General features: G+C 42.9%; 1 protein-coding gene across 4 annotated transcripts in view; it reads left to right on the top strand.

The window, feature by feature from the left end:
• Positions 1 to 22650, top strand: part of CLSTN1 (calsyntenin 1) — a 29644-nt gene extending 6994 nt beyond the window's left edge. The window contains exons 2-19 of one of the 4 annotated variants that reach the window (XM_063176821.1): positions 1976 to 2098; positions 5830 to 5859; positions 7229 to 7424; positions 8851 to 9059; positions 9284 to 9433; positions 9532 to 9717; positions 10806 to 11054; positions 11911 to 12032; positions 12775 to 12937; positions 14033 to 14083; positions 15737 to 15894; positions 16520 to 16668; positions 17151 to 17377; positions 17675 to 17845; positions 18400 to 18545; positions 19137 to 19272; positions 19524 to 19708; positions 20322 to 22650. In XM_063176821.1, the coding sequence (XP_063032891.1) occupies positions 1976 to 2098; positions 5830 to 5859; positions 7229 to 7424; positions 8851 to 9059; positions 9284 to 9433; positions 9532 to 9717; positions 10806 to 11054; positions 11911 to 12032; positions 12775 to 12937; positions 14033 to 14083; positions 15737 to 15894; positions 16520 to 16668; positions 17151 to 17377; positions 17675 to 17845; positions 18400 to 18545; positions 19137 to 19272; positions 19524 to 19708; positions 20322 to 20516 (2846 nt within the window). In that variant the 3' untranslated portion in view covers positions 20517 to 22650. The remainder of the gene's footprint in view (positions 1 to 1975; positions 2099 to 5829; positions 5860 to 7228; positions 7425 to 8850; positions 9060 to 9283; positions 9434 to 9531; positions 9718 to 10805; positions 11055 to 11910; positions 12033 to 12774; positions 12938 to 14032; positions 14084 to 15736; positions 15895 to 16519; positions 16669 to 17150; positions 17378 to 17674; positions 17846 to 18399; positions 18546 to 19136; positions 19273 to 19523; positions 19709 to 20321) is intronic. The other 3 variants (XM_063176822.1, XM_063176823.1, XM_063176824.1) reach the window with 3 other exon arrangements.
• Positions 22651 to 22784: the final 134 nt, after the last annotated feature.

Here is a 22784-nt window from a genome sequence, read left to right as displayed (position 1 = left end):
CTGGCAGAGATCTGTTCTGGTATTTTATGCGGTGTCCTTGCAAGAATGAAGCTGAACAGATGAAAGGACTCAGATTTTCAGTTGGGGTGTAACAGTCCTGGATGTACTGACATAAAAATACACAATTGTGACCTCCTTGTGCCGCTGAAGCCAAAGCTATGCTGGTGAGATGGTTTTCTTGAGACCAGGTTAGAGCTGTGGGTGTGTTCCACGGGAGCCTCAGAGCTGGGCAGGTGCTGGCACCTTCCCTGGCAGGGAGGAGTGTGTGTTGTGCCCCTGAGAGGAGCAGGTTTGTTCTGAAACGCCGTGTTCTGGGAGCTGCTCTGGGGAAATGGAGCAGTGTGCTTGGCATTTGCTGCCTCTGTGCTGTGCTGCATGCTGGAAGTGTGCCTGTGTGAGCCTACTGAGGCGGTAAAGAGAGTGTTGCCATATTAAGTAAAACCACATGGAGTAATTAAACAGGGTTTGCATTAAAGCAGTTCCTTGTGAGATCTTTCTTGCTGCATTGTTATGGGTGAAGATGATATATCCTGTCTGCTGTTGCTACTAACTAGTAAAAGATTGCAGAGGGAAGCATATTGGGAGTATTATGGTTTCCTGTATGAGTTCTCTAGGTTTAATCCTTTATTGAAGTGTCCTTTTATCACTGTTGTTAATTCCCCTAGGTAAGCATATGGCATAAGACATGAATCCATTTTGGTTGGTTGAAGAGACAGGATTCAAGAGTCTGGGTTAGCCTTCCATCTCTGCCTGCCTTATGACAATCTGCTTATATAATTCTTGAGAGGTGAAATAGCAGGACTCAGCTGTGTGCTAGTGTTCAAGCTGTAGTGTATATTTTACTTTTATTTCATAAGTTTTAAGTTCTTGATCTCCTGCAGACCAGAACCTGGGTGATATTGCCTATGGAATGCTCTTTGGTGGGTTTGTTGTAACCTCTAGCAAAGCATTTCTTATATGCATCATTTGCTGAAGATTACTTGGTTTTGTCTGGTAAGGAGCAGCTTTCAGGCCCTTTAGGATGTTTTCCAGTAGGCTCTAAGCAGCTGGATACATGAAATTTTCCAGAATTGCGTGTGGGAAAATTGTGCTACTAAGGAAACGTAACCATCCAGGAGAAACTCAGGCAGTCACACTCCAGCACCTGAGCTGGGGATCATAAAATAAAGCTAAATGTTTAATAATTAAGGGACTCTCCTGCTGGATTGTCACGCAGTAGATGACAGCCTAGTAGGTAACATGATTTGATCTTGCATCTTTAGTGATGTAGTAGAAAAAACTCTTTTTGAGGCTGACAGGGAAAGAGACTGCGTTTCTTTGCAGCAGAGGCAGACCAGTCATCCTGAGACAGGCTCAGGGGATCAGTTTGAGGCTCTTCTGTGCAGAGGTGAAGGATTCTTTCGTGTGAGATTTCTTAGTGTTTTCCCAGTATCTTGAAACAGCCACTAAAGAAATGAAGCTTGTTCTCTTTTCCACCTCTTTTCTTAATGATAGTGAAACCCTCTATGCAGGACAAAAAGCTGACCTGAGAACAAGTCTTCATGTTCTGAAGAATATTGCAGCAGCTGTATCCCAGGTTTTGCATGGTGGGGGGAAGCATGGTGTAAACAAACCCTGGTGTTTCGTGTTCTCTGGTTTGTTTCTGACTGAGATTTTGCTGGTGTCACACTCGGCACTGAAGGCAGCAGCTCCCCATCGCTGTTAGCAGGTTTTTGAATTGCACTTCAGGGGCATCTTAAATCCCAGCATAGTTAGAAACTAATTTAAATTCTCTGAGTTACTTTTGGAAAGCCTACAGGGACGCTCAAATTTTCTGCACATACTTAGCCAGGATTTTGTCTCAAATTTTTTAGTTTATTAAAACTTTGATTCAGAATTGCAAAAGAGGAAAATACAGAAATTAGTATTATAAAACATTTTTTAAAGATATTGTCAGTTTCCATTGTTTTGACTTGGTACTTTGTTTCCCCTTCAGTGAACAAGCATAAGCCATGGATTGAAACAACTTATCATGGCATAGTTACAGAAAATGACAACACGGTGCTCCTGGACCCCCCTCTAATAGCCCTGGACAAAGATGCACCTCTGCGATTTGCAGGTAAGGAATTCATCTGCATTTCTGTTTGAAGATGTGCAAATGCTTTCCTGGGGGCAATGCTCTGTGTTAGTGTGTTTTCCCTAACAGCAGCATAACATTTCAAAGCTTTTAGATCCTAGGAAATGTGTGTGCATGGACCAGTGTTTTATTTCAGGTTTGCAGCTGTATCCAAGTATCCAAAACAGAAAGTACCTTACTTCTTTCAATTTCATGTGTACATGGTAATTTTTCTGGTGGTTTATTTTTGTTTTCATAGTGTCTATCTTGTTCCTCAGTCCTTCAGATTCCACATTTCACAGCATTCAGCGTGGGACTTCTGAAACAATGATTTTCTTACCATTCTGAAGAGTTTGGTTTCCTTAGTGATTTTTATTTGTGTCTTAATAAAGTGAAAATACTAATTAGTAGAATTAGGATTGCATGTCTATGATAAGTTTGCTTAACAGTCTAGGGTATTTTGAAAACTGTACAACTTCCTCTGGCTGAAGAGAAGGCTTTTTCTCCTCCAGTGAAGAATATAGAGAATGATACACAAGATATTTGCCAAGTGTAGGTTGATTCTTCACTTTGAACATAGGACTGACAATTTTCTTACAAACTTCTGCAGTAGATTTTTTTCTGAAAACTTTTGTTTATGCATACTGTATTCATGAATTGGATGCAGTATTAAGGAAAGTCCTTTTTTGAATTTGACAGTGTTAGAAAGATGTGTTTGAAAAATACCATTGGGCATCTGTAGGCGTTTAAATTACTTGTAGTGGATAACACAAGCTTAAATTGGATATTTGGAGAAGCTTATTTGGTTAAGCAAAATTTGAGAGTTAAGAATCCTAGTGAAGTACCTAAAGGATGTGACATGAGCCATTTTTGGGAGCATTGCTTAGCCTGGCTTCATGGAGGAAGAGATAGGAGAGTGATTAAATTAAATTAAGAGCCATTTGAAAGGTTCAGCAGCTGACTGCATTGAATGCTGCAGTTTTATGGCAGTTTGGTCACAATTTTCTTGGGGTACTGCTTAAAGTAACAGTTTTGTTCATTATCATAACGCTGTAATTATCTCCAATGAAGTTGAAGATAATGGTAAATTTGCTATTCAGAAGTTGAGAGATAATGCTAAACCTCTGAAATTCAAACTTCCTCATGCATTGGGTACATATGGCAGAGGCTCTTCTACTGTCTTAACTGGAAATAAAACTGCTGTCTGTGGACAAAACTTTCATTGCCAAACGCAGAACATTGTGTTGGGATCCACAAAATCTGTTAATTAAGAAGAGGAATGGGAAGCCTCACTTGTGTTCTCAGGGATGAGGAGAACGTGAATCACCTCTTGCAGTTCTTAAATGCTTTAAATGTAGGTGCTGGTAGTTCAGCAGCATTGAACAGATTCTGAAAATGGCAGTTTTATACCTCTTGAATAGGAATGCTTTCAAGAAAGTACTGTCAGAGTATCTTCAAATATTTTGTTTGCAGAGGAAAATCCAATGTCAAAGCATTTCTTGAATGAGACTTTTCCCATTGGGTTGATCTAAATTGTATAAACCTGCTTTCATTAAATGAACATTTTTGTCAATGGGAAATCATATAAACAGAATATATTTGTATAAAGAATATATTTTGACTTTCAAAAATGGACATTTCTTAAACAGCAAGAACAGAGCAATGGATTTAAAGAAATTAAGTTTAGAGTATGGCACATGAGGGTTGTATAGAAATTCCTGGTATGAATTGTACAGATGTTGAAGGGCTCTGTGGAAGTGTTTGTGCCCATGAAATGGAGCAGTCCTGCAGCCCGGGTGGGTGAGTGCTGCCTGTCCCAGCTGTGCTCACAGCTGTCCTGCACACACCCTGCTGGTGCCCAGCACTGGGGTTCAGTGGGAGCAGCCCACGGGCCTGATGTGCTTTCACAGCAAACAAAGCACTGCTCGGGATTAACTGCCTGCTTCAGCCCTTGCTGCTGTGCTCCTGCTTAGAAATCAAATTTATTCATGCTTCAAAAGGCTGGATATTTTAATTAATTGTGCCCTCTAGCTGAGCTGTGAAACTTCTGAACTGTCTGCAGATTTAAAATACTTTAAGTAGAGCTTTTTTGCTTTATTTCAATTTCGAGCATGTCGAAACATCTCGAAACGAGTTCATTTAGATGCTTTGTAGTACATGAACTGTGGGGCAAGTAAAAGTAACATTTATTGCTGTGCTCACTCTGTGCTCTGGGTAGGACCCTAAAATTCAGGTGTGCAAAAATAAGTGGGATTATGTAGATTTTTATTTCTCAGGTTAATTGTATGGTTTTAATTGTGAAATTATACACTTTTGGAAACAGGGTGAATGTAGTCATGCCAGCTTGCCTTGTCAAGCTGCCTGGCACATAGGGACAGGATGGAATCAGTCTTCTGCACCATCACTGTTACACATCTGCTTGAGAAGACAGTGACCATTCTTGTTCCTCAGTGACTCTTTTCTACATTACAAATTGAATCATGTTGGAATTTGATCCTAAGTGGTTTTGCTGAAAAAAAATAAAATAAAAATAAAAGAAAGGACAGTTACATTTTTTATTGTATGTTTATTGTTTGTGCCTAAAACCAATCTGATGGCTGAAGCTGTCAAGCAGGGATTTCCCCTTTACTGTGCATAAAGGAACTGAATTTCTGTTACATTTGAAACAGCACTACTGTATCTGGATGCCTTCACACAGCTGGATGTGCAGTGCAGGGTTTTGGAGCCAGATGTTTGAAGTGTTTCCCGTGGTTTTTTGATGTGCCTGTACCAGGGCTTCAGTCCCTCTTCCCCCACCCCTGGGGAAAACCACTTCCCAGCCACAGTCCTTTATTTCCCCCTTGCTGTTCTGGGATGCAAGTAGTATTTTGTGGGGGTTAGGAATTTTTAATTTAAAGCGTGACTCTGTGGAGAGCTTTGAAAAGGATCTAGCAGAATCTCTATAGATTCTTTAAAAAAACCCCCCAAATTCCATCAAGCCCTTGGGGTCCCTCTCCCTGGAGGCACTTCCCATGCTGGGATGGGACAGTGCTGATGCCACCAGCCCCAGTTTGCTTGGGAAGGGAGCTCTGCTGCTGTGGGCAAGGCTGGGAGGGGGATTTTTAGAAAAGAAATGTCCTATAGAGGAGATAACACCCTAAGCAAACAGATTTTGCTCATGTCCCATCCGTGGCTCACTTGCATAGCTGGTAGCAAACCTAAGAGGAAATTTTGTTGCAATAGTGTTTCATCCATTTTTGTGTCAAATTTGATGCTATGCTGCTAGGAAAACATATAGCTCCCTCTCCACATTCCTTAAATTAAAATTGTGTTCATCAGGATTACATTTGAATGTGTATATTTTTAGTCACTAATTATGGCAATACTTTATACAGAATAATGTAAATAAATTCAGATGAATTCTACTTTATGGGCAGTTATTCATCAACATGCAGTTTTGAAAATATCTCATTTAGCAGTTGGTATTATTAAAAAAAGAAAAGGAGAAAACAAAGCCTTGATCATATGAAATATTGCAAAATTCTCCAAATGAAAACCTGGAGTTAAAAGATTAAATCATATTTACCATAACTAAAACTCTAAAATTGTAACAGTTACAGCAAATCACCGCTGGAATTTTAAAATACAGTTTTTCCAAAGCTTTTCTGTGTAATGTGTGCATCTTTGCCTTTTCCTTATTTGCTCCCATTCAACCTTTCCTGTTACTGACATGGGTTTGTCTTTTTTCCCTTTAGAGAGTTTTGAGGTGACAGTCACCAAAGAAGGTGATAAAGGGTTCTTTCTATCCCTTTTATGAATATTAACCTACTAACTTTGGTTATGAAATGGGGAATCAGCACTGAAACAGAAGATTCTGTCATGCTCTTTTGTCCCATTTATTCTCCCAGTTTTTTTCTATTTTAAAATATATTGATTAAAAGTGTTATGTAACCAAACCCTTGGTTAGAAATATCTGTAAATCAGACATCCATTTGAACCATTTGGGGTTATTGTACATTGTGGGGACATTGAAGAAGTTGTTTGGGGAAAATTGGCATTTTCTGATAATTTCCCTTGTAGATCACTTCTTTGGGACAGCTGAAGTTCCACATGCTTTGTGAAGTGCTGAAGCATTGCAGCACCTTCCTGCAGCACACACCCTTCAGGACTGACTTCAGTGGTTTAAAATATGAATCACCCCCATTTTCTGAATACCTCTAGACATGTTTTCATTAGGAGTGTTTTGTTGGTACCAAGAAACCACTGCAACTATAACAGCAAAACAGTGGGGTTTGTTGGTGTAAGAAAATCCCCAGCAAAATACAACAAGTTGCAGAGGTAAAAACACAGTGTAGGTGGTCAGGCAGTTTATTGAGTGGCTTTTGTTGTGTACTGGGCTCACCCAGCTGTGCCAGACAGAGCTGTGATGTGTTTAAAAATGATGAAAATGATGTGCTGGGGACTTCTCTTCCAAGTTTGTAGGGTGAAGAGTTTGACTAGAAGGAAAGCCTTCTAAAACATTTGCTGTGAGCTTCCTTGACTAACATTTGGCCTGTGTTAGTAGATAGCTGTTGAAATGGATGCCTGAGAAGTTGGTATTTCTACCTTTCTCATTCAGTAGTTTATTTTGATTCCCTGATTTTAGCCAGGTACATTGCACAGGAAGACTTTGTCCTTTGATCTGTTGACAGAATTTCTGTAATTATGGTGCTGAACCTGTACTTGAAGCCTTTTCATCCCTTGACTTGTAACTGTGCATTTTAACCTCTTGCTCTGGTCAAAGTAAACCAGCTGCCCAGCTATTGCCAGTAGCTTGGCATAGAAGGTATTACCAGTGGCCTTGGCTGTATGCTCACATAAGATCTACTCTTGCCCTAGAGCTGTCTCAAGTACTCCTGTGAAATGCCTGTCTACATTTCTCTTTTTCTCTTTTGTACTCCTGCATGAATGGATGCAAAGTAAACAAGTTGCTTGGAAGGCAGACGTTTGCTTCTTTTTACTAAAGTTCCCAGAATTCACCCATTTTAAAGCACAGTGCTCTTGCTTTGTCCACAGACCCTCACAAACCCCTGGCTGCAAAATATTTGGTCATTTATTTTAGAAATGCATCATCGTGTTGACCAGTTCTAACCTATCTTTACTTTAACTCTGTAGGTGAGATTTGTGGATTTAAAATCCACGGGCAGAATGTTCCCTTTGAAGCAGTGGTGGTGGATAAATCCACTGGTGAGGGAATCATACGCTCTAAGGAAAAGCTGGACTGTGAGCTGCAGAAGGACTACACCTTCACCATCCAGGCCTACGACTGTGGGAAGGGACCAGATGGAGCAAATGCCAAAAAATCCCACAAGTAAGTCAGCCTGGGGTGGGCTGAGGGAGACTTTGGCTCCAAGGGGGTCTCCTGTAGTGGTGATTTATGGTCTGTGTATTGAGAGTAAATGTGAACCAAGTGTTCATCCGGGAAGGCTTCTCACGGAACCACAGAAAGGGCCAGCTTGGAAGGGACCACACTGGCTCATCTGGTCCAAGCTCCCTGCTCAAGCAGGGCAATAATAGTGATTAAAAGAGCAGCAAAATGGACATGAACTGCTTGGACATCCCTTCTTTTGTATCTTAGGTGATTTATCCCTTGATGTCTCTGGGTTTATATTAGAGAACCAGCTGGGGATAGAAGCAGGGAAACTGCTGATACACTTAAAATCTGTCTTGAGTTGGTAGAGTTTGCAATGGGGTAACAGGCCTTGACTTTGTTTTGGAATTCAGTTTCTAAATCCAAAAAACTGGTTCAAGAAGTCAGTCTATTAAGCTTAACAAAATGTCAAAGCATTCATGTTTCTATCATTTCCAGACAGCCCCACCAGAGAACCCAAGATCAACAGCATGGGGCTCGTCTCTGCCTACATTAAAGGATGGGAACAAAGCAGTCTTTAGCTTATCTTTTTCTAAGGAAAAACCACAATATAAAATTGTCTCTAGAAAACCCACTTGAGAATAACTGTTTGACACTCTGGTGTAAGCATCTGCAGAGCATGTGGGAGAGGAGCAGTTGTGTGAAGCAAAGAGAGAGGCATAAATAAGATGAGGAATAGAGTAGCAGAGGTCATCTTGGTGGCAAACAAAACCTTTCTATTCTATGACTATACAAGGGTTTGAGTTTTATATAGCAATACATTAAAGAAACATCCACTGCTTTCCTAGTTAGGGTAGTTGAGATTGCTGGGTTTATTAGTCAGTGGTTGCTTGTTTCTGAGAGCTGGAATGCTGAAGGATGGCTTTATGTGAAAAAGAAGCTGATTTAGCAGAACCTGTAATACCCAAAAAGCATTTCTTTGAACAGGAGAAAAGTAGCAGTCATTCAGAACCAGGTGCAAATATTCCTATTAATCAAAACCCAAACCTTCACATTCATGGAAGTAAGCGGACTGGAGGGAAAAAAGACAAATGTAAAATGCAGATTTTTCCTTGTTTAAAGTACCCAGGAAACAGACCTTCAACACAGGTTTTCCTTTCTTATTCCTTGGTTTGACCTAGCTGTGTAATTCTTGCAACAGGAGCAGGATGTGCAGGCCCTGTGTGTGTCATTGCAGGGCCACAGTTCACATCCAGGTGAACGAGAAGGAACTGCTGTATGCAGTGCTAGGAGCAGGGTGTGCAGGCCCTGGGAGCCCTGTGTGTGTCATTGCAGGGCCACAGTTCACATCCAGGTGATCCAGAGGGAGCTGCTGTATGCAGTGCTGGGGGAGCAGGGTGTGCAGGCCCTGTGTGTGTCATTGCAGGGCCACAGTTCACATCCAGGTGAACGACGTGAACGAGTACGCCCCGGTGTTCAAGGAGAAGTCCTACAAGGCCACGGTCATCGAGGGCAAGAGGTATGACAACGTGCTCAAGGTGGAGGCCGTGGATGCAGATTGCTCGCCCCAGTTCAGCCAGATCTGCAGCTACGAGATCGTGACTCCAGATGTGCCCTTTGCCATCGACAAGGACGGTGAGACACGGAGCTGGGGTGGGCTGGCACTGGGCACAGAATGGGGCCACCCTGGCCAGGAGGGCCTGGAGCCTGGCACTGAAAAGTCAAGCGGTGCAGGGCAATGCACTTGCAGATGAGTTTATTCAAGTCTGTATGAAGTACATAGATGGTACCTGGATGCATTGTATGCAGACCCTGAAGAATTGTCTTGTTGTCTGACAATTGCCCTTTTTCTGTGTCAGGTTATATAAAAAACACAGAAAAGTTGAGCTATGGTAAAGAACACCAGTATAAACTGACAGTAACAGCCTATGACTGTGGGAAGAAGAGAGCTGCTGAAGATGTGTTGGTTAAAATTAGCGTTAAGCCTACGTGCAAGCCTGGCTGGCAAGGTTAGTTTGCTGTCTTTCCTCTCTGCTTTTAGCATTTACTGGTACCTTCAGTTAAACACGAGAGATCTTTAATATTGTTTCTTTGAATAAATATTCAGGTTGGAGCAAAAGAATAGAATACGAGCCTGGCACTGGTTCTTTGGCTCTGTTCCCTGGGATGCATTTGGAGACATGTGATGAGCCAATAACCTCAGTGGAAGCAACAGTGGAACTAGAAACCAACCATATTGGTAAAGGCTGTGATAGAGACACCTACTCTGAGAAATCCATCCACAGGCTTTGTGGTAAGAAGGCTTTTGTTAAAATAAAAGTGGTCTCTCTTGCTTACTAGTTTTACTTTGAATTTTATGTTAGACCAGAAATCAATGAGTAGATCTGGTCTTCATTTGCACGTAGTTTCCTTCAACTCATTTCCTCACTGGCAGCAAAAGGCATGAAATTGCCTGAAGGTGACTTCTACAATAATTCTCAAATGTGGTAAAGAATCTCTTTCTTCTGCCTCTCTGCTGTCTTACATAGACTAATAATGTCCCTTGCATGAGATTCATATTGAAGAGCTGGAAGAATTTGTGTGGAAGGGTATAGCTGTTAAAGCCTCTACTTTTCTCAGCATGATGGATGTAACGGCTGCAATCTGAGAAATACATGATGAAAAACTAGAGAAAACCAAGAAAAAACCATTTAACTTGGATCAGTTAAATTTGTACCGTGCTTGCCCTAGGAATAAATGCCCTTGGCATCCACTTACACTGCAGTTAAAGGTCTTACAAAAAGTCAGTGGAGCTCTTTGTAGCCATATGGAAGAATTGAGATTACAGGATAAATTATCACTCATGATTTATGCCTTCGGCTGCAGTTGAAAGTAATTGAAAGTCTGAGTAGCATGTAACCCCAGAGACCCAGGCAATTGCTGCGCTGTTCCCTGATTGAGGTCAGTGTGACGTTAAGGGTACCTGCTGCTGACTGTGCTGGGGGCTGGGAGGGGGTGCTTGTGCACGCTCTTCAGCTGGATCACTTCTGCTCTCACAGCTAAGTACAGTGTCCAGAGAAAGGCATCGTGCTCCTGGGGCTCAGGGACAAGTGGCATTAATGAAAGGCTTCCTGAGATAGAGGAAGAATCAGATCCTATAGCTTTGGAGGTTGAATTTGCTTATTATGAGATTAGTTGTCCACCAGAAGTGAAATTTGTGGAAGTTACCATGGTATTAGATGCCTGTAATTAGTGCTACACTGTTTAAAAGGAGAATTGGGTGATGGCAGTGCATAATCCTGACAGTTGGTGCTGAGAAATTAGTGCTGAGATAAACAGTTGAATTTGAAACCAGTGGTGGTCTTTTAAATTTCTGTTTTGATTTGATCATTTGTGTTGTAGGTGCTGCCTCTGGCACAGCTGAGCTGCTGCCCCCTCCCAGCAGTGCTGCTAACTGGACTGTGGGGCTGCCCACGGATAATGGCCATGACAGCGACCAGGTCTTTGAGTTTAACGGCACCCAGGCTGTGAAGATTCCAGATGGTGTTGTCACAGTCAATCTCAAAGAGCCCTTCATGATTTCAGTGTGGATGAGGCATGGGCCCGGAACCAAGGAGAAAGAGACAATTCTGTGCAATTCAGACAAGACAGGTTTGTCAATACTTCAATTATAAACAGTCTCTGTGGTTGGTCGGTTTTTATGTGCTCTGGCAGCACATGTGACAGTGTTTTCTCTACCTTAAGGTTTTCTTGGAATTTATATGAGGTTGACTTTAAAAATCACTGTTGTGCTTCTGTTTAGGCTCGGCCTTCGATTATGTATCTTCAGATTGGGCAGACTTGTTTTTCTAATTCTATTTCAGTTTACATCATGCACTTCTTTTACTGTGGTAGATTACTTATTCTGGCACTGCAGCCTGGAGTTTGCATCTCCAAAGATAGCCTTGTTCTTGATGCTGCCTAAAAACATTAAGACACACATATCAGCTCTAGTGACAGCATTTGCTGCTATATCTTTATTTTCCTTAGGAGGATATAATTTCTCTTTCTCCAGAGATTAAGTTTTTTTTTACTCTGTGCATAATTTCACTCTCTGCTTATGACACAGAAACAATAGTTTGGAAAATGCCATTAAGAGGAAGGAAATGTGATAACCCTGTTTCCATAATTGCTATTTGTATCAAAATAAAGCTCTTCTGTTTGCAAGTAGAGCTCTTTTTCTCCTGCTGACAGGTTTATCTCTGGCTCTTCAGTGCTGTGCCTTGCTTTAGGTTGGGTTAGGATAGAGACTTCTCTGTCTGTCCTGGAGCCTCATGGGTTCTTCAAGAGCATTTGCCTTCACTGCTGCTGCAGATGTTTTACATTCCTCTTACCCTGCCTGATTTACTTCTGCATTGATTACTGCCTACCAGTGCCTTTGGTATTGAAGTGTGAGATTGCAGAGCAGGTGCATTTTGTTGGTGAGGTTCAGAGCAGGAGCTAACGCTGTTAACTGAACTGCCTGCAGATATGAACCGGCACCACTACGCCCTGTACGTGCACAACTGCCGCCTGGTGTTCCTGTTCCGCCAGGACCCCTCCCAGGGAAAGTCCTACCAGCCTGCTGAGTTCCACTGGAAGCTCAATCAGGTGAGCCTGGGAGCTCGTGGGTACAGTGCCAGGGTGAAAGCCAGCAGCCACTAACAGCCCTGGCAGTGTCCTTAGTGATGAATGCTTCCTGCCCCTCCAAGCTCCTGTTCTGCAGAACCCAGCAGTGCTTGTTTCACTTGTGATTGAGTGGCAGGCTCAGCTTCAGCTTTTCATCTTGAATATAAAGTAGAAAGTACAGCATCAGTCTTAGAGCTGTGACATCAGTTGTCTTCACTAGATGCACTCTAATGTGGAGTGCATGAGAAAGCAGGAGGTATTTATTCCAGGTTGATCATAGCATTCAAGTGCTTCTGAGCATGTGACATTTTCTCAGCCCCGTGGATCTGTGATAAATAGTCCTGTCTTTTTAACAGTTCCTCTCTGCAAATACCTGTCCTTTGTCAAGTAAGGTTGTCTTATAACAGTATTTCAGGATGTGCATGCATGTAGAAATGTATTGTTAGATTGGAATAGGCTGTTATTTAATATAAAAATTAAAGGAAAGGAAGTATATGCAGCTTCCTGTATTGGCAACAGAATAAAGAAACTTTTTATTAATGTTTGGCAGTCAGTTTGCTTTTCAGATGTGTGCCATGTGTGTGAAAGATCAACTGTGTCTGTACAGGCTTGTGTTGTAGGTCATTGGTACATCTGCATGTATGTTTATGCTAAACATGGGACCAGCTCATTACTGAACTGTAATGGGGACAAAATGACAGAATTTTTAAAACTCTCTGTTCAGGTGTGTGACAAAGAGTGGCACCACTACGTGGTCAACGTTGAATTTCCTGCAGTGTCTCTGTACGTGGATGGGGTTTCCTATGATCCCTTCCCAGTCACTGAGGATTACCCACTCCACCCTTCCAAGATAGAAACACAGCTGGTGGTTGGAGCATGCTGGCAAGGTAAATACTGACAATTGTTAATACTTCTAATTAACTTTTTCTAATGAAATCTCTGTGGTTATCTAAAGGTACCCAGCAGGTCTTTTTAGTGTGTGAAATGTAACGTGTTTTGCCTCTTGCAGATGGGTTTTGCTCCAAGCTGGTATCACATATTTCCTCTGAGTAATTTTTTCCATGAGTGTTTGTTTGTTTTCTCGTTGGCCACAGGTGTGTGAAATGCAAGGCTGCTCACCAGCCTGTATTCCATCAACATGATTTTTGTGGTGGCCGTGGGGAATACTGTTAGCTTTTTTTAATAGTAGTTGTAACAGTGCCTCATATACTCCAGGTTACCAAGCAGAACACTTCATTTCAAGGAGGTTGAAAAGCATCTTGTAGGAAAAGTCTTCTCAACAATGGAAGCCTGTCCAGCAGACAGCTCTGCAGAGCAACACAAGCAGTGCTGTCTCTTGGGTATTTTACCATTTCTGCTTATAAAAATAGACATCTGCTTTATTGTCTGCTCTATTTAGGCTGCACTAAGTTGTGTATGCAGCTTGTCTCCAAGGAACAAAAGATTTTATCCTTCTAAAGAAGTTCTTGGAACATTTCTTTTAAAAAATTAGAAGCCGATTTTCATTGCTTGGTGCTTCCATTTGATAAATTGACTGCTCGATATTATTGATTAAGAAATCTGTGTTGATAATGGCTTCTTTTGATTACCTTTCAATACCTTTTGGTGATTTACTGTATTAGTCTGGTTCTTGCATTAATTTCCCCTCATATGGAGCCAGTTGTTAGAGTTGTGTTGTCTTACTAAAGACAAAGGTTTGTGTGAGCTTTCCTCTCCTGGTTCTGCAGCTCTTGCTGCTGCTTGTGTGTGGGGCTCTTTGGGCTGTGGTGCCATGACTGTTCTTGTACCAGCACAGTGATGTGTCTTCCCCTGCACTGCAGCTCTTTGTTTCCAAGAACTCATAATCCTTGAGGAGCTGGGTCCAGTATAAGCAAGCTTTGGGGGATGTGCTGCTTTGTATTTTCTGGGATTTGAGAGTTTGCCAAATTGTAACTACTTGGTCCTTTCCCTAGTGTCCCATTCTTTGTCTTGCTTTTCTACAGAATATACAGGAAGTGAAAATGACAATGAAACTGTGCCCGAGACCTCTGCAGGTTGCTGGAGTTTTTTTCCCTACTGTTTTATTTCATTTTTAAGCCAAGACATTGCTTCATCTCGCACACAGCATGAAATGCAGGCATTGCATTCGGGCCATTGACCTTCACATAATCCTCTCCTAGGCTTGTGTCTTCATTGTGCTTCTATTTGCAGAGCATCATCAGCTGACTTCTGCTTAGTTTTGGGGGGGTTTTTTGTTTGTTTTGGGTATTTTTTTGGTTGCATCCAAATGTACTTCCATGTACAATCTGCAACGGTTGTGATTGCAGTGAAGTGGTGAAAAAAGTTGCTGTTGTAAATATCAGTTATAATCTCTTTCATCCAGTTTTGTTAAAGCATAAACACACACCATCCTATATAAATGTATGTATTTATGCATGTAGAGTGTGTCTTTATTATAGAATTTATTCAGTACATTGGGCAGCACCTCTGGAACTCGGGTACCTTTGCTCCTCTTCAGAACAAGACTGATCTCATATTTAGGTCAGGCTGCTCACAACCACAGACCTGTAATTTACAGGGGATACTCACAGATACTTATATAAAATTGTAATTGTGAATGAGCAGAAAAGCTTTGGGTACCAGGTATTTCAGATTTGCTACAGGGTTACTTCCTCATAACAAATTTTAGTGATAGCTCGGTGTCTTGAGTTGGGATACCTAAAATTAGTGTATATTTTTAAAAGTGAATTCAAGATGGGTACCCTCCCTGTAAAGTTTAAGAATTGCTGGAATAGTCTGGATGGAACTGGCAAGAGGTTTCTAGCTGTGCATCACATTTTAATTTGGCAAGAAGGAAGCAGCATCCAGGGGCTCCAGAAGCTGAAGCTATATGAAAATGGTGTAATTTGGAACAGGACATTTCACCACTGAATATTTGAGTTGTAGCAAGGATCTGTTATCACTTAAAACTTCTAAAACAAGGTTAGACATCTTTCCAAAGTCAGATTGCTTAGTAAGTAATGGGCTTGAAAATGCACATTTCCAGGTGGTGTTTTGTGGCCCCAGGATTTAGCAAGATGGACTAGTTGATCATGGTGACATCATCTTCAAAAACACTGAGGAATAAAGGGCTTGTTAGGTTGCCCTTATCAGACTTAGTTGAGTTACCTGGGTTTAAACTGCTCTTTTGAATCTGCAGAGAGAAGATGGCACCTTTAGAGGGGGCAGGTGACTCTTGGTCACCTCTCAGAATGAGCTGAATGACTTTACAAAGCTCCTTTCTACCCTTGGAGTGCAGGGAGAGCCTGCAGGGCTGGTTTAGGTGGAGATCCCTCAAGCTGGAGGGATCCTCTCCTGTGTCCTGAGTAGGAGGAGGTGTTACCCAGCGGGAAGGTTCAGGTTTCATGGCTCATCCCATTGTGTTTGATTTCTGAGCACCACCTCGCTGTATGGGGCTTCTTGTGAGATGTTTGTCATGGAGCAGGCAGTTCAAGGTGGCCACAGCTCTGTGAAGGCCACGTGCATGGTGAACTGTTCAGTTCTTTCTTTGTGCCTGACATAATCACAAGGTTAACACCCAGAATGGATGGAAACTAACCTGCATGTGTATGATGCTGTGTGTATCAGCTGGCATACTTGTTGTTTTACAAAAGAAAAGCAGAAAGAATCATGACAAGTGAAGGTTTTTCCTCCCTCGTGTTTTGAAGGTGGCGAACTGCGCATGGCTCAGTTTTTCCGAGGCAACCTGGCAGGGTTGATGATCCGTTCTGGTAAACTGGAGAACAAGAAGGTGATTGATTGCCTCTACACCTGCAAGGAGGGGCTGGATTTGCAGATGGCTGATGGTGTTGGTAAAGGTGTGAAGGTAAATTTGCATATAAACAAAGGGGAGCGTGTATATTCCTTCTCTGATCAGAGTTACAAGTTTTGCTGGCAGAGTTAACAGGGTGCCCCAGATATAACAAGCTCATCTCTTGTAGCATTCTGCATTAATATTACATAAAAGTAGGAAATTTTTCTTTTATAAACCTGGTCTTAAAAATGTAAGTTACTCTGCTGTCTTTTAAGTCTTGAAGAGATACTCCATATTTGTAAGCCTCTGTTTTACCAGCTGTGCAGATTGTCTAATAAGAGATGTTTAACAAGCAGCTTCATAAAATAAGATTACGTGGCTTTTTCAGTAGCAAGGTTGTGTGAACAGAGCTAAATTTCTCTTATTTTTTTAGCTGTCTCTCTTCTGTATTACTAGAACCAGAACTAGAATATGTGCTTAGATTTTTTCTTAAAGAATGAAACACAAATACATGACACTGGGGTAAGGCAGTGAGTAGGGAGCTGAGGCTGTGTGCCACCAGGCTGGGAAATAATGACCCTGTTGTTTTGAATATGGATGCAGTTCTCCTGCATTTATCAGTGCTGAGCTCCAGTTTGAATTGCAGATCATGTCACTCAGCTGGGTGTTCTCTTACGGTTTTCCTCCTTGTTTTCAGATCCACATGAACCCGAGCCAGTCAACGCTGACCATAGAAGGGGATGACATTGACAGAGTGGACAAGGCCATGCAGCACATTTCCTACCTGAACTCCCGCCAGTTCCCAACCCCTGGCATCCGCAGGCTGAAGATCACCAGCACTGTCAGGTGTGTCCTGGTGCTGAGCTGGAGCATCCCTGTGAGGGGCTGGTGGAGCCTGGTGTTCATGGGCCTCTCTTGGGAGAAACAAAGGAGTCCTGGGCTGTGTGACCATCCCACACTGCAGTACAGCAAATGTTATCCACAGTGCTCTGTTCTCTGCCTGAGAATGGAGTAGGGAGTGTGTAAGGTGGGGAGCAAAGTACTGCCAGAGTGCTGGGAGTGTCTCCAGTCTCACAGCTTCATTAAAGGGGTTACCTGTGGCTCTAAGTCAAAGCATAGAAATGAGGCCAAATGGTAACTGTAAGTAAAAATTAATTGTGAGATTGCTCCCTTGGTGGCTATTCCATACTTTCCAGGGCAGTGATGAATTTATCTAAGACTCCTGGGTCTGAGACAGCTTTTCAAAAATTTATAAAGCAATTACAGTGTGTAATTGTGCTTCCCTCTGAAACAATCACCTTGACTGCAAAACTGCTTCTGTCTCTCAGGTGTTTCAATGAAGAGGCCTGTGTCTCCATTCCCTCTGTGGAGGGCTATGTCATGGTCTTGCAGCCAGAGGAGCCAAAAATCAGCCTGAGTGGCATCAACCACTTTGCCCGCTCCGCCTCAGAGTTCGAGAGCTCCGAGGGCGTGTCCCTGTTCCCGGAGCTGCGCATCATCAGCACCATCACCCGGGAGGTGGAGCCCGAGGGGGACGGCGATGAGGATCCTACAGGTAACTGTCCCACCCTCCCCTCGGGCAGGATCTTCCTCCTGCACAGAGCCGTGGGCTTTTAGTACACAATCCAGTAAGGAGAAAAAAGGTGTTGATCCTCTGGTCTGGGCTAACAAAAACTTAACTGGAAATGATAATAAGTCCAGGCCGTTATCCTCATGTAAATATCCCTTGTTTATATTTTGTGTTTTATTTTTTAAATCATTATTTCGTGAATACTTGTTCTCCTCAGGCCTAGATTTTAATATTTGTTCTGGTGTTTCTGCTTAAATCTTTGGCTTTTTCTCTCATTTTTAGTTCAAGAGTCTTTGGTATCTGAAGAGATCATGCACAACCTGGATATGTGTGAGGTGACGGTGCTGGGAGAGGAACTAAATCAGGAGCAAGAGAGCCTGGAGATTGACATGACACGATTGCAGCAGAAAGGCATTGAGATGAGCAGTTCCAACCTGGGCATGATAATCACAGGTGGGGGTTCCTGCTGCTGCTCTTGGGAGGGAATGAGGAGACTGACACAGGGAGCAGTTCTAGAGAGGTGGTTTCTAACACCTTACTCCAAATACTTCATTTCTTTTAGAATTCCAAGCACAGCAATTCTGTGGAAAGCTGTGATTCTAGAAAATACAGCATTCTAGAACTATCCTTCTGTTCTTTACTCTGTTCCAAATAGCCTGTCACCTCTGGGCTGTGGAACTGCAGTTAGATTTTGCCCCAAAAAAGGCTTGTTCCTTCCATGGGTACTCCAGTGCCTAGGAGCACGCATCATTCTTTTCTGTTATGTTAAAGTATTCCATAGAAAAGCTCCCAGAATCCCTTCAAAGACTCTCTGGGTTTAGGATTTTACCACAAAACCAACCCACAGGATTTCAGTGGAGCCACACGTGTGTGTCACTGCTGTTACCCTTTCTGTATCCTTAAAAATCTGTTGGCCAAGCAGCCTCAGGTGAAGCCACGGAGTACTGTTTGTCTGGGCTCTGAGGTGGTGCCCTGGCAGAGCTGTAGCAGTGTCTGTCTGTCCCCAGGGGTGGACACCATGGCCAACTACGAGGAGGTTCTGCACCTGATCCGCTACAGGAACTGGCGCACGGCGTCCCTGTTCGACAGGAAGTTCAAGCTGCTCTGCTCGGAGCTCAACGGGCGCTACGTCAGCAACGAGTTCCAGGTGGAGGTGGGTCCCTGCCCGGGCCTGGGGCCTGCAGCACGCAAATGTGTCCCTCAGCCGAGAGATAATCGAGCAGTTATTGATGTAGGTTTTGTCCTGTAAATCGGTATCAGGAAATGTGAGCATTTCAGGCAGTGTTTTATATAGAAATGTGGTTTTAGTTCTGTGTTTCAGCTTGAAATAAAATAGCTTGTAGAAGAAATAGTGTGGCTAATGGAGGTGTGAAGGTGGAAAGGTTGCTCTGAGAACACAGATTATTAATTTAGCAAATGGAGTGAGAATGGTGCTACCCAGAGAGCTGAGAGAGCTTTATGTGACACTTCAGGGGTGCCACAGATGGATGTGCCGGGCCCTTCACTGTACTGTGTAAATTTCTGATGCTAAGGGATTATGTTAAAGCACAGAGAGGCTAAAATTGCATTTTCTCTGCAGCAGGTTACAGGTTAATTATTATTTAGTATGCTTACATCAAGTAGATGGAAGTACAGCAGAAAATGGCATTTAAGGCACTAAAATTTAATTTTTTCTCTTTATTTTTATCTTTTCAGAATGATACTGTTGGGTTTATGGAGTTTAACACTTTCTGTTTGTCTCCAGGTGAATGTTATCCACACAGCCAGCCCAGTGGAACATGCCAATCACATTGCTGCACAGCCACAGTTCATTCACCCAGTGCATCATTCCTTTGTTGATCTCTCTGGTCACAACTTGGCAAACCCTCATCCCTTTTCAGGTCAGCATTCTCAGCCATTGAAGTTGAGCTGGTTTTTTGTCTTTCAGATTGATGTAATTATATTTAAGGAAATGAAGCCTAGTTCTTACTTTCCTACTAACCTTTTAAGTGGCTGTATACAAACTGCCTTTGTGTAATATATATGAAAAATAATAATTAAATACTTGTGTAAAGCCATTTCCCCTGGCAGGTGATGGGAGGGTTTTTTGTCAGCACTATGAGAGTTACCAGCGTTGTGTTTCTGGCTGCAGTTGTGCCCAGCACAGCCACAGTGGTGATTGTGGTCTGTGTGAGCTTCCTGGTGTTCATGATCATCCTGGGCGTGTTCCGGATCCGCGCCGCGCACCAGAGAACCATGCGGGACCAGGACACGGGCAAGGAGAACGAGATGGACTGGGACGACTCTGCCCTCACCATCACTGTCAACCCCATGGAGGTAACCCTGGGCAGCTGCTGGCATTACTGCCCGTGGGCACGGGGGGAGAGCAGCACCAGCCCTGAGCACGGGCCAGAGACATGGCCTGGGAATTTAGAGCAAATGTGCCACGTGCCAAGGGCAGTTGGTTGGGATCTTGCAGGGGTAAGGAGGATGGGATTTTACAGGCCAATGTCCAGCACTAGGGTTCATCATGTGCTCAGAGCCTTAAACACAGCCTGTGTTTGCAGGAATTTATTGTCAGAACATCTGTGTTTATGATGTTTCCTTCTCCTGTGGCTGACATCTGAATTTTTAGAAAATTGGGGGCAAGAAAGATGTGTGACCTTCATGCTCCGTGTCCTATTGTAAGATCCTTTTCCAGTAGAATTTGCAGTAGTGGATCACCCTTCAGAGCCAATTTGTGTAGAGTGCCAGGATGTGCCAGGATTGTCACAGAACTCTTTTACAATGTGCTGCTTCCTTTGTCTTTTTTGCTTTCTGCCTAATTCCTGCTGAACTGCTAAATCCAGCAAGGAATCTGCAATAGCTCTTCCTCAATATAAAGCCTTGAATAAAGAGCAAAAATAATTTTAGCCAGTATGGTAATGACAGCTAATTTTTGTCTGAACAGACGTACGAGGATCAACACAGCAGTGAAGAGGAGGAGGAAGAGGAGGAAGAAGAAAGTGAAGATGGAGAAGAAGATGACATCACTAGTGCAGAGTCTGAAAGCAGTGAGGAGGAAGAGGGAGAGCAGGAGGAGGACCAACAGAATGTTAACAGACAGCAGCAGCTGGAATGGGATGACTCTACCCTCAGTTATTGATTCTAGCTGCTCCCTTTGTCTTTATGTTCCCGCTCTAGAAGACTCCACTGTAACACACTCCATTGGTACCAAGGATTCATGGTGTTTGAAACAAAAAAATTCATTCTGGCCAGTAGATTGAACCCCCACACAGCCGTGTTTGTGTTCTGTCAGCTAGTTCCTGATGTGTAGGGTTGTAGTTAGCACCTCTTCCTTCAGCCATGCCTCAGTGACTGGATTTTTTTTACGCTCTGTGAGGAACCACCTTGCACTTTTTTCTTCATGTCATCTCAGCTAAGTGACTCTACAGCTCTGTAGCCATTGCACATGAATTTCTGAACTGTCTTTTTTTGCTCAGTGAAACAAACTTGGCTTTGTTCCTTTTTCTAAAAGATGCAAGGATTGCTTGTTGACAAAGGGTAAAGCTGCTCATTTCAGCCTGTTGATTTCTTTTAATTTTTTTTCCCCCGAATTAGTGCATGTGTAAAGTGGCAGAATGAGGTTAATATGTAGAAGATTAACAAGACTTTTTAATATTTTGTAAATATATTGGAATTATGTAATTATGTCATTTGTGGTAGTGAAAACAGGGATTGGGGTTTAAAACATGCTAAAGTGAAAAATCATGCAGCATGAACTATTCCAAGTCTCATCCTACTGCAGCAGGAGCACGGGCACAGTTCTTAGTGTAGATGTTCAGTAACTCTGTCTTGGCCTTGACTGCGATGTGTGCTCATGCCCCGCTCTCCTTGAACTCCTTCCTCTTCTTTCATCTCCCTTTTGTTTTGCAGAGGGAACAGAAAAGCTTGTGAGAAGTTGTAAAGGCTTTAGGAGCCTCTGCAGAGGTTCAGCTCCCCTGTGCACTACAGTTTGGTTTTAATTTTATTTTTTTCTCCAATTGAGGCTTGCCGTAAAGGCTTTTAAGTTATCGGGGAAATAACACTACATGCATGGTGGGCAGATCTGTGTGCTGTGGCTGTGGCCACAGCTTCTGGTAGTTCTGGGGAGTGCCTGGAGCCCAACGTGGGCTGTGCACACTGCAGACAGGCTGGGGTCTAGGGGAGTCTGAGCACCTGGGCTACCAGTCTACATGGATAGGGATTTGGGGGGTTTTTGTTCATTTGTTTCTAATTTGGAAGTGGGAGGGTTTGGGGTGTAGCTGATACCACTGGACACTCCTGCTCCTCCCCTGCTGCCCCTTGTACAGATTGTCGGTGTTTTAAGCCTTTGTTTACACTTAGTAATTGTGTTTTCCTGCTGGTGAAAAACTGTAGCATAAATTATCCAACCAGAAACCCTTGGAAATCATGTTAATTCATATGATTTGGGTTGTTTCTGATCCCAGTTCCAATTTGGGATTGCAGAGGGCAGTAGCTGGAAGGTACAAACATGGGGGGCTGTTTTTTCTGTCAGGCAGGGTTGTTTAACTTTATTTGGTCTGATGCAGAGTCGTGAATAATGAATTTCTGCTTGATCTGTGTGGAGGTGGATTACAGAGTAACTTGCTCTGCCTGCAGCAGGAGCCTGGGCCTGCATTCCCTCCTGAGCACGGTAAGCCAAGCGCCAGCCGCTGCTCCTGGCTGTGGCTGCAGAGCCCAGCGTGCCCCAGCCAGGCCAGGGCAGGGCCAGAGAGGGGCACAGAGGGGTGAAAGATCAGGGTTGAGCACGTGTTTGTACAGCTGGATCCCCAGAGCAGCCCCAGGATTGATGGGGTTTGCTCTGGGGGAGCCTGACTGAGGAGTGCCTTTACAATAGAGATGGACCTGGCAGCAGGGAAAGAACCCACACCAGAGCTTACTGTTTTTGGGGGTTGTTTTGGTTTTTTTTTAATGTAAAATTTTAGATTTCTAAAATGGGAAAATGGTTTTGACTACTTATGTGGTAATTAACTGCTAGTTTTAAGTAAACTGGGAAACTTTTAACTTATGTCTGACAGTTGTCCTGTGTTAATGTGTAGAAGACTTATCCTTCCATATACTGTTGCTGTAGCTGCTGTATTTTAGACCAAAACTGATCATGACTTAATGGTAATACTGAGGGGTTGTAATGTCCTGATGCAGTTTGTAGCCACTGTGGGTATAACTTTTCAGATGTGTATATTGGTAACAGGTCAGTTTGGAAAGTCTATAAGCTACAATAAATTTCTGGTTCTAAAGGTTGTTTGCATTTTTTATTTTCCTGAGTGAAACAAAATAGAATCCAGTTATATAAACTGTATTAATTTGCCTCTGCTGGGGGAGTAGGAGAGTTTTGTGGTCATTGCTCTCAAACACAGAAGGACTTGGCAGC

The sequence above is a fragment of the Melospiza melodia genome, chromosome 26, assembly GCF_035770615.1.
Source record: "Melospiza melodia melodia isolate bMelMel2 chromosome 26, bMelMel2.pri, whole genome shotgun sequence".
Classification (NCBI taxonomy): domain Eukaryota; kingdom Metazoa; phylum Chordata; class Aves; order Passeriformes; family Passerellidae; genus Melospiza; species Melospiza melodia.
The sequence above is the reverse complement of the archived record's forward strand: the minus strand, read 5'-3'. Positions and strand labels throughout refer to the sequence as shown.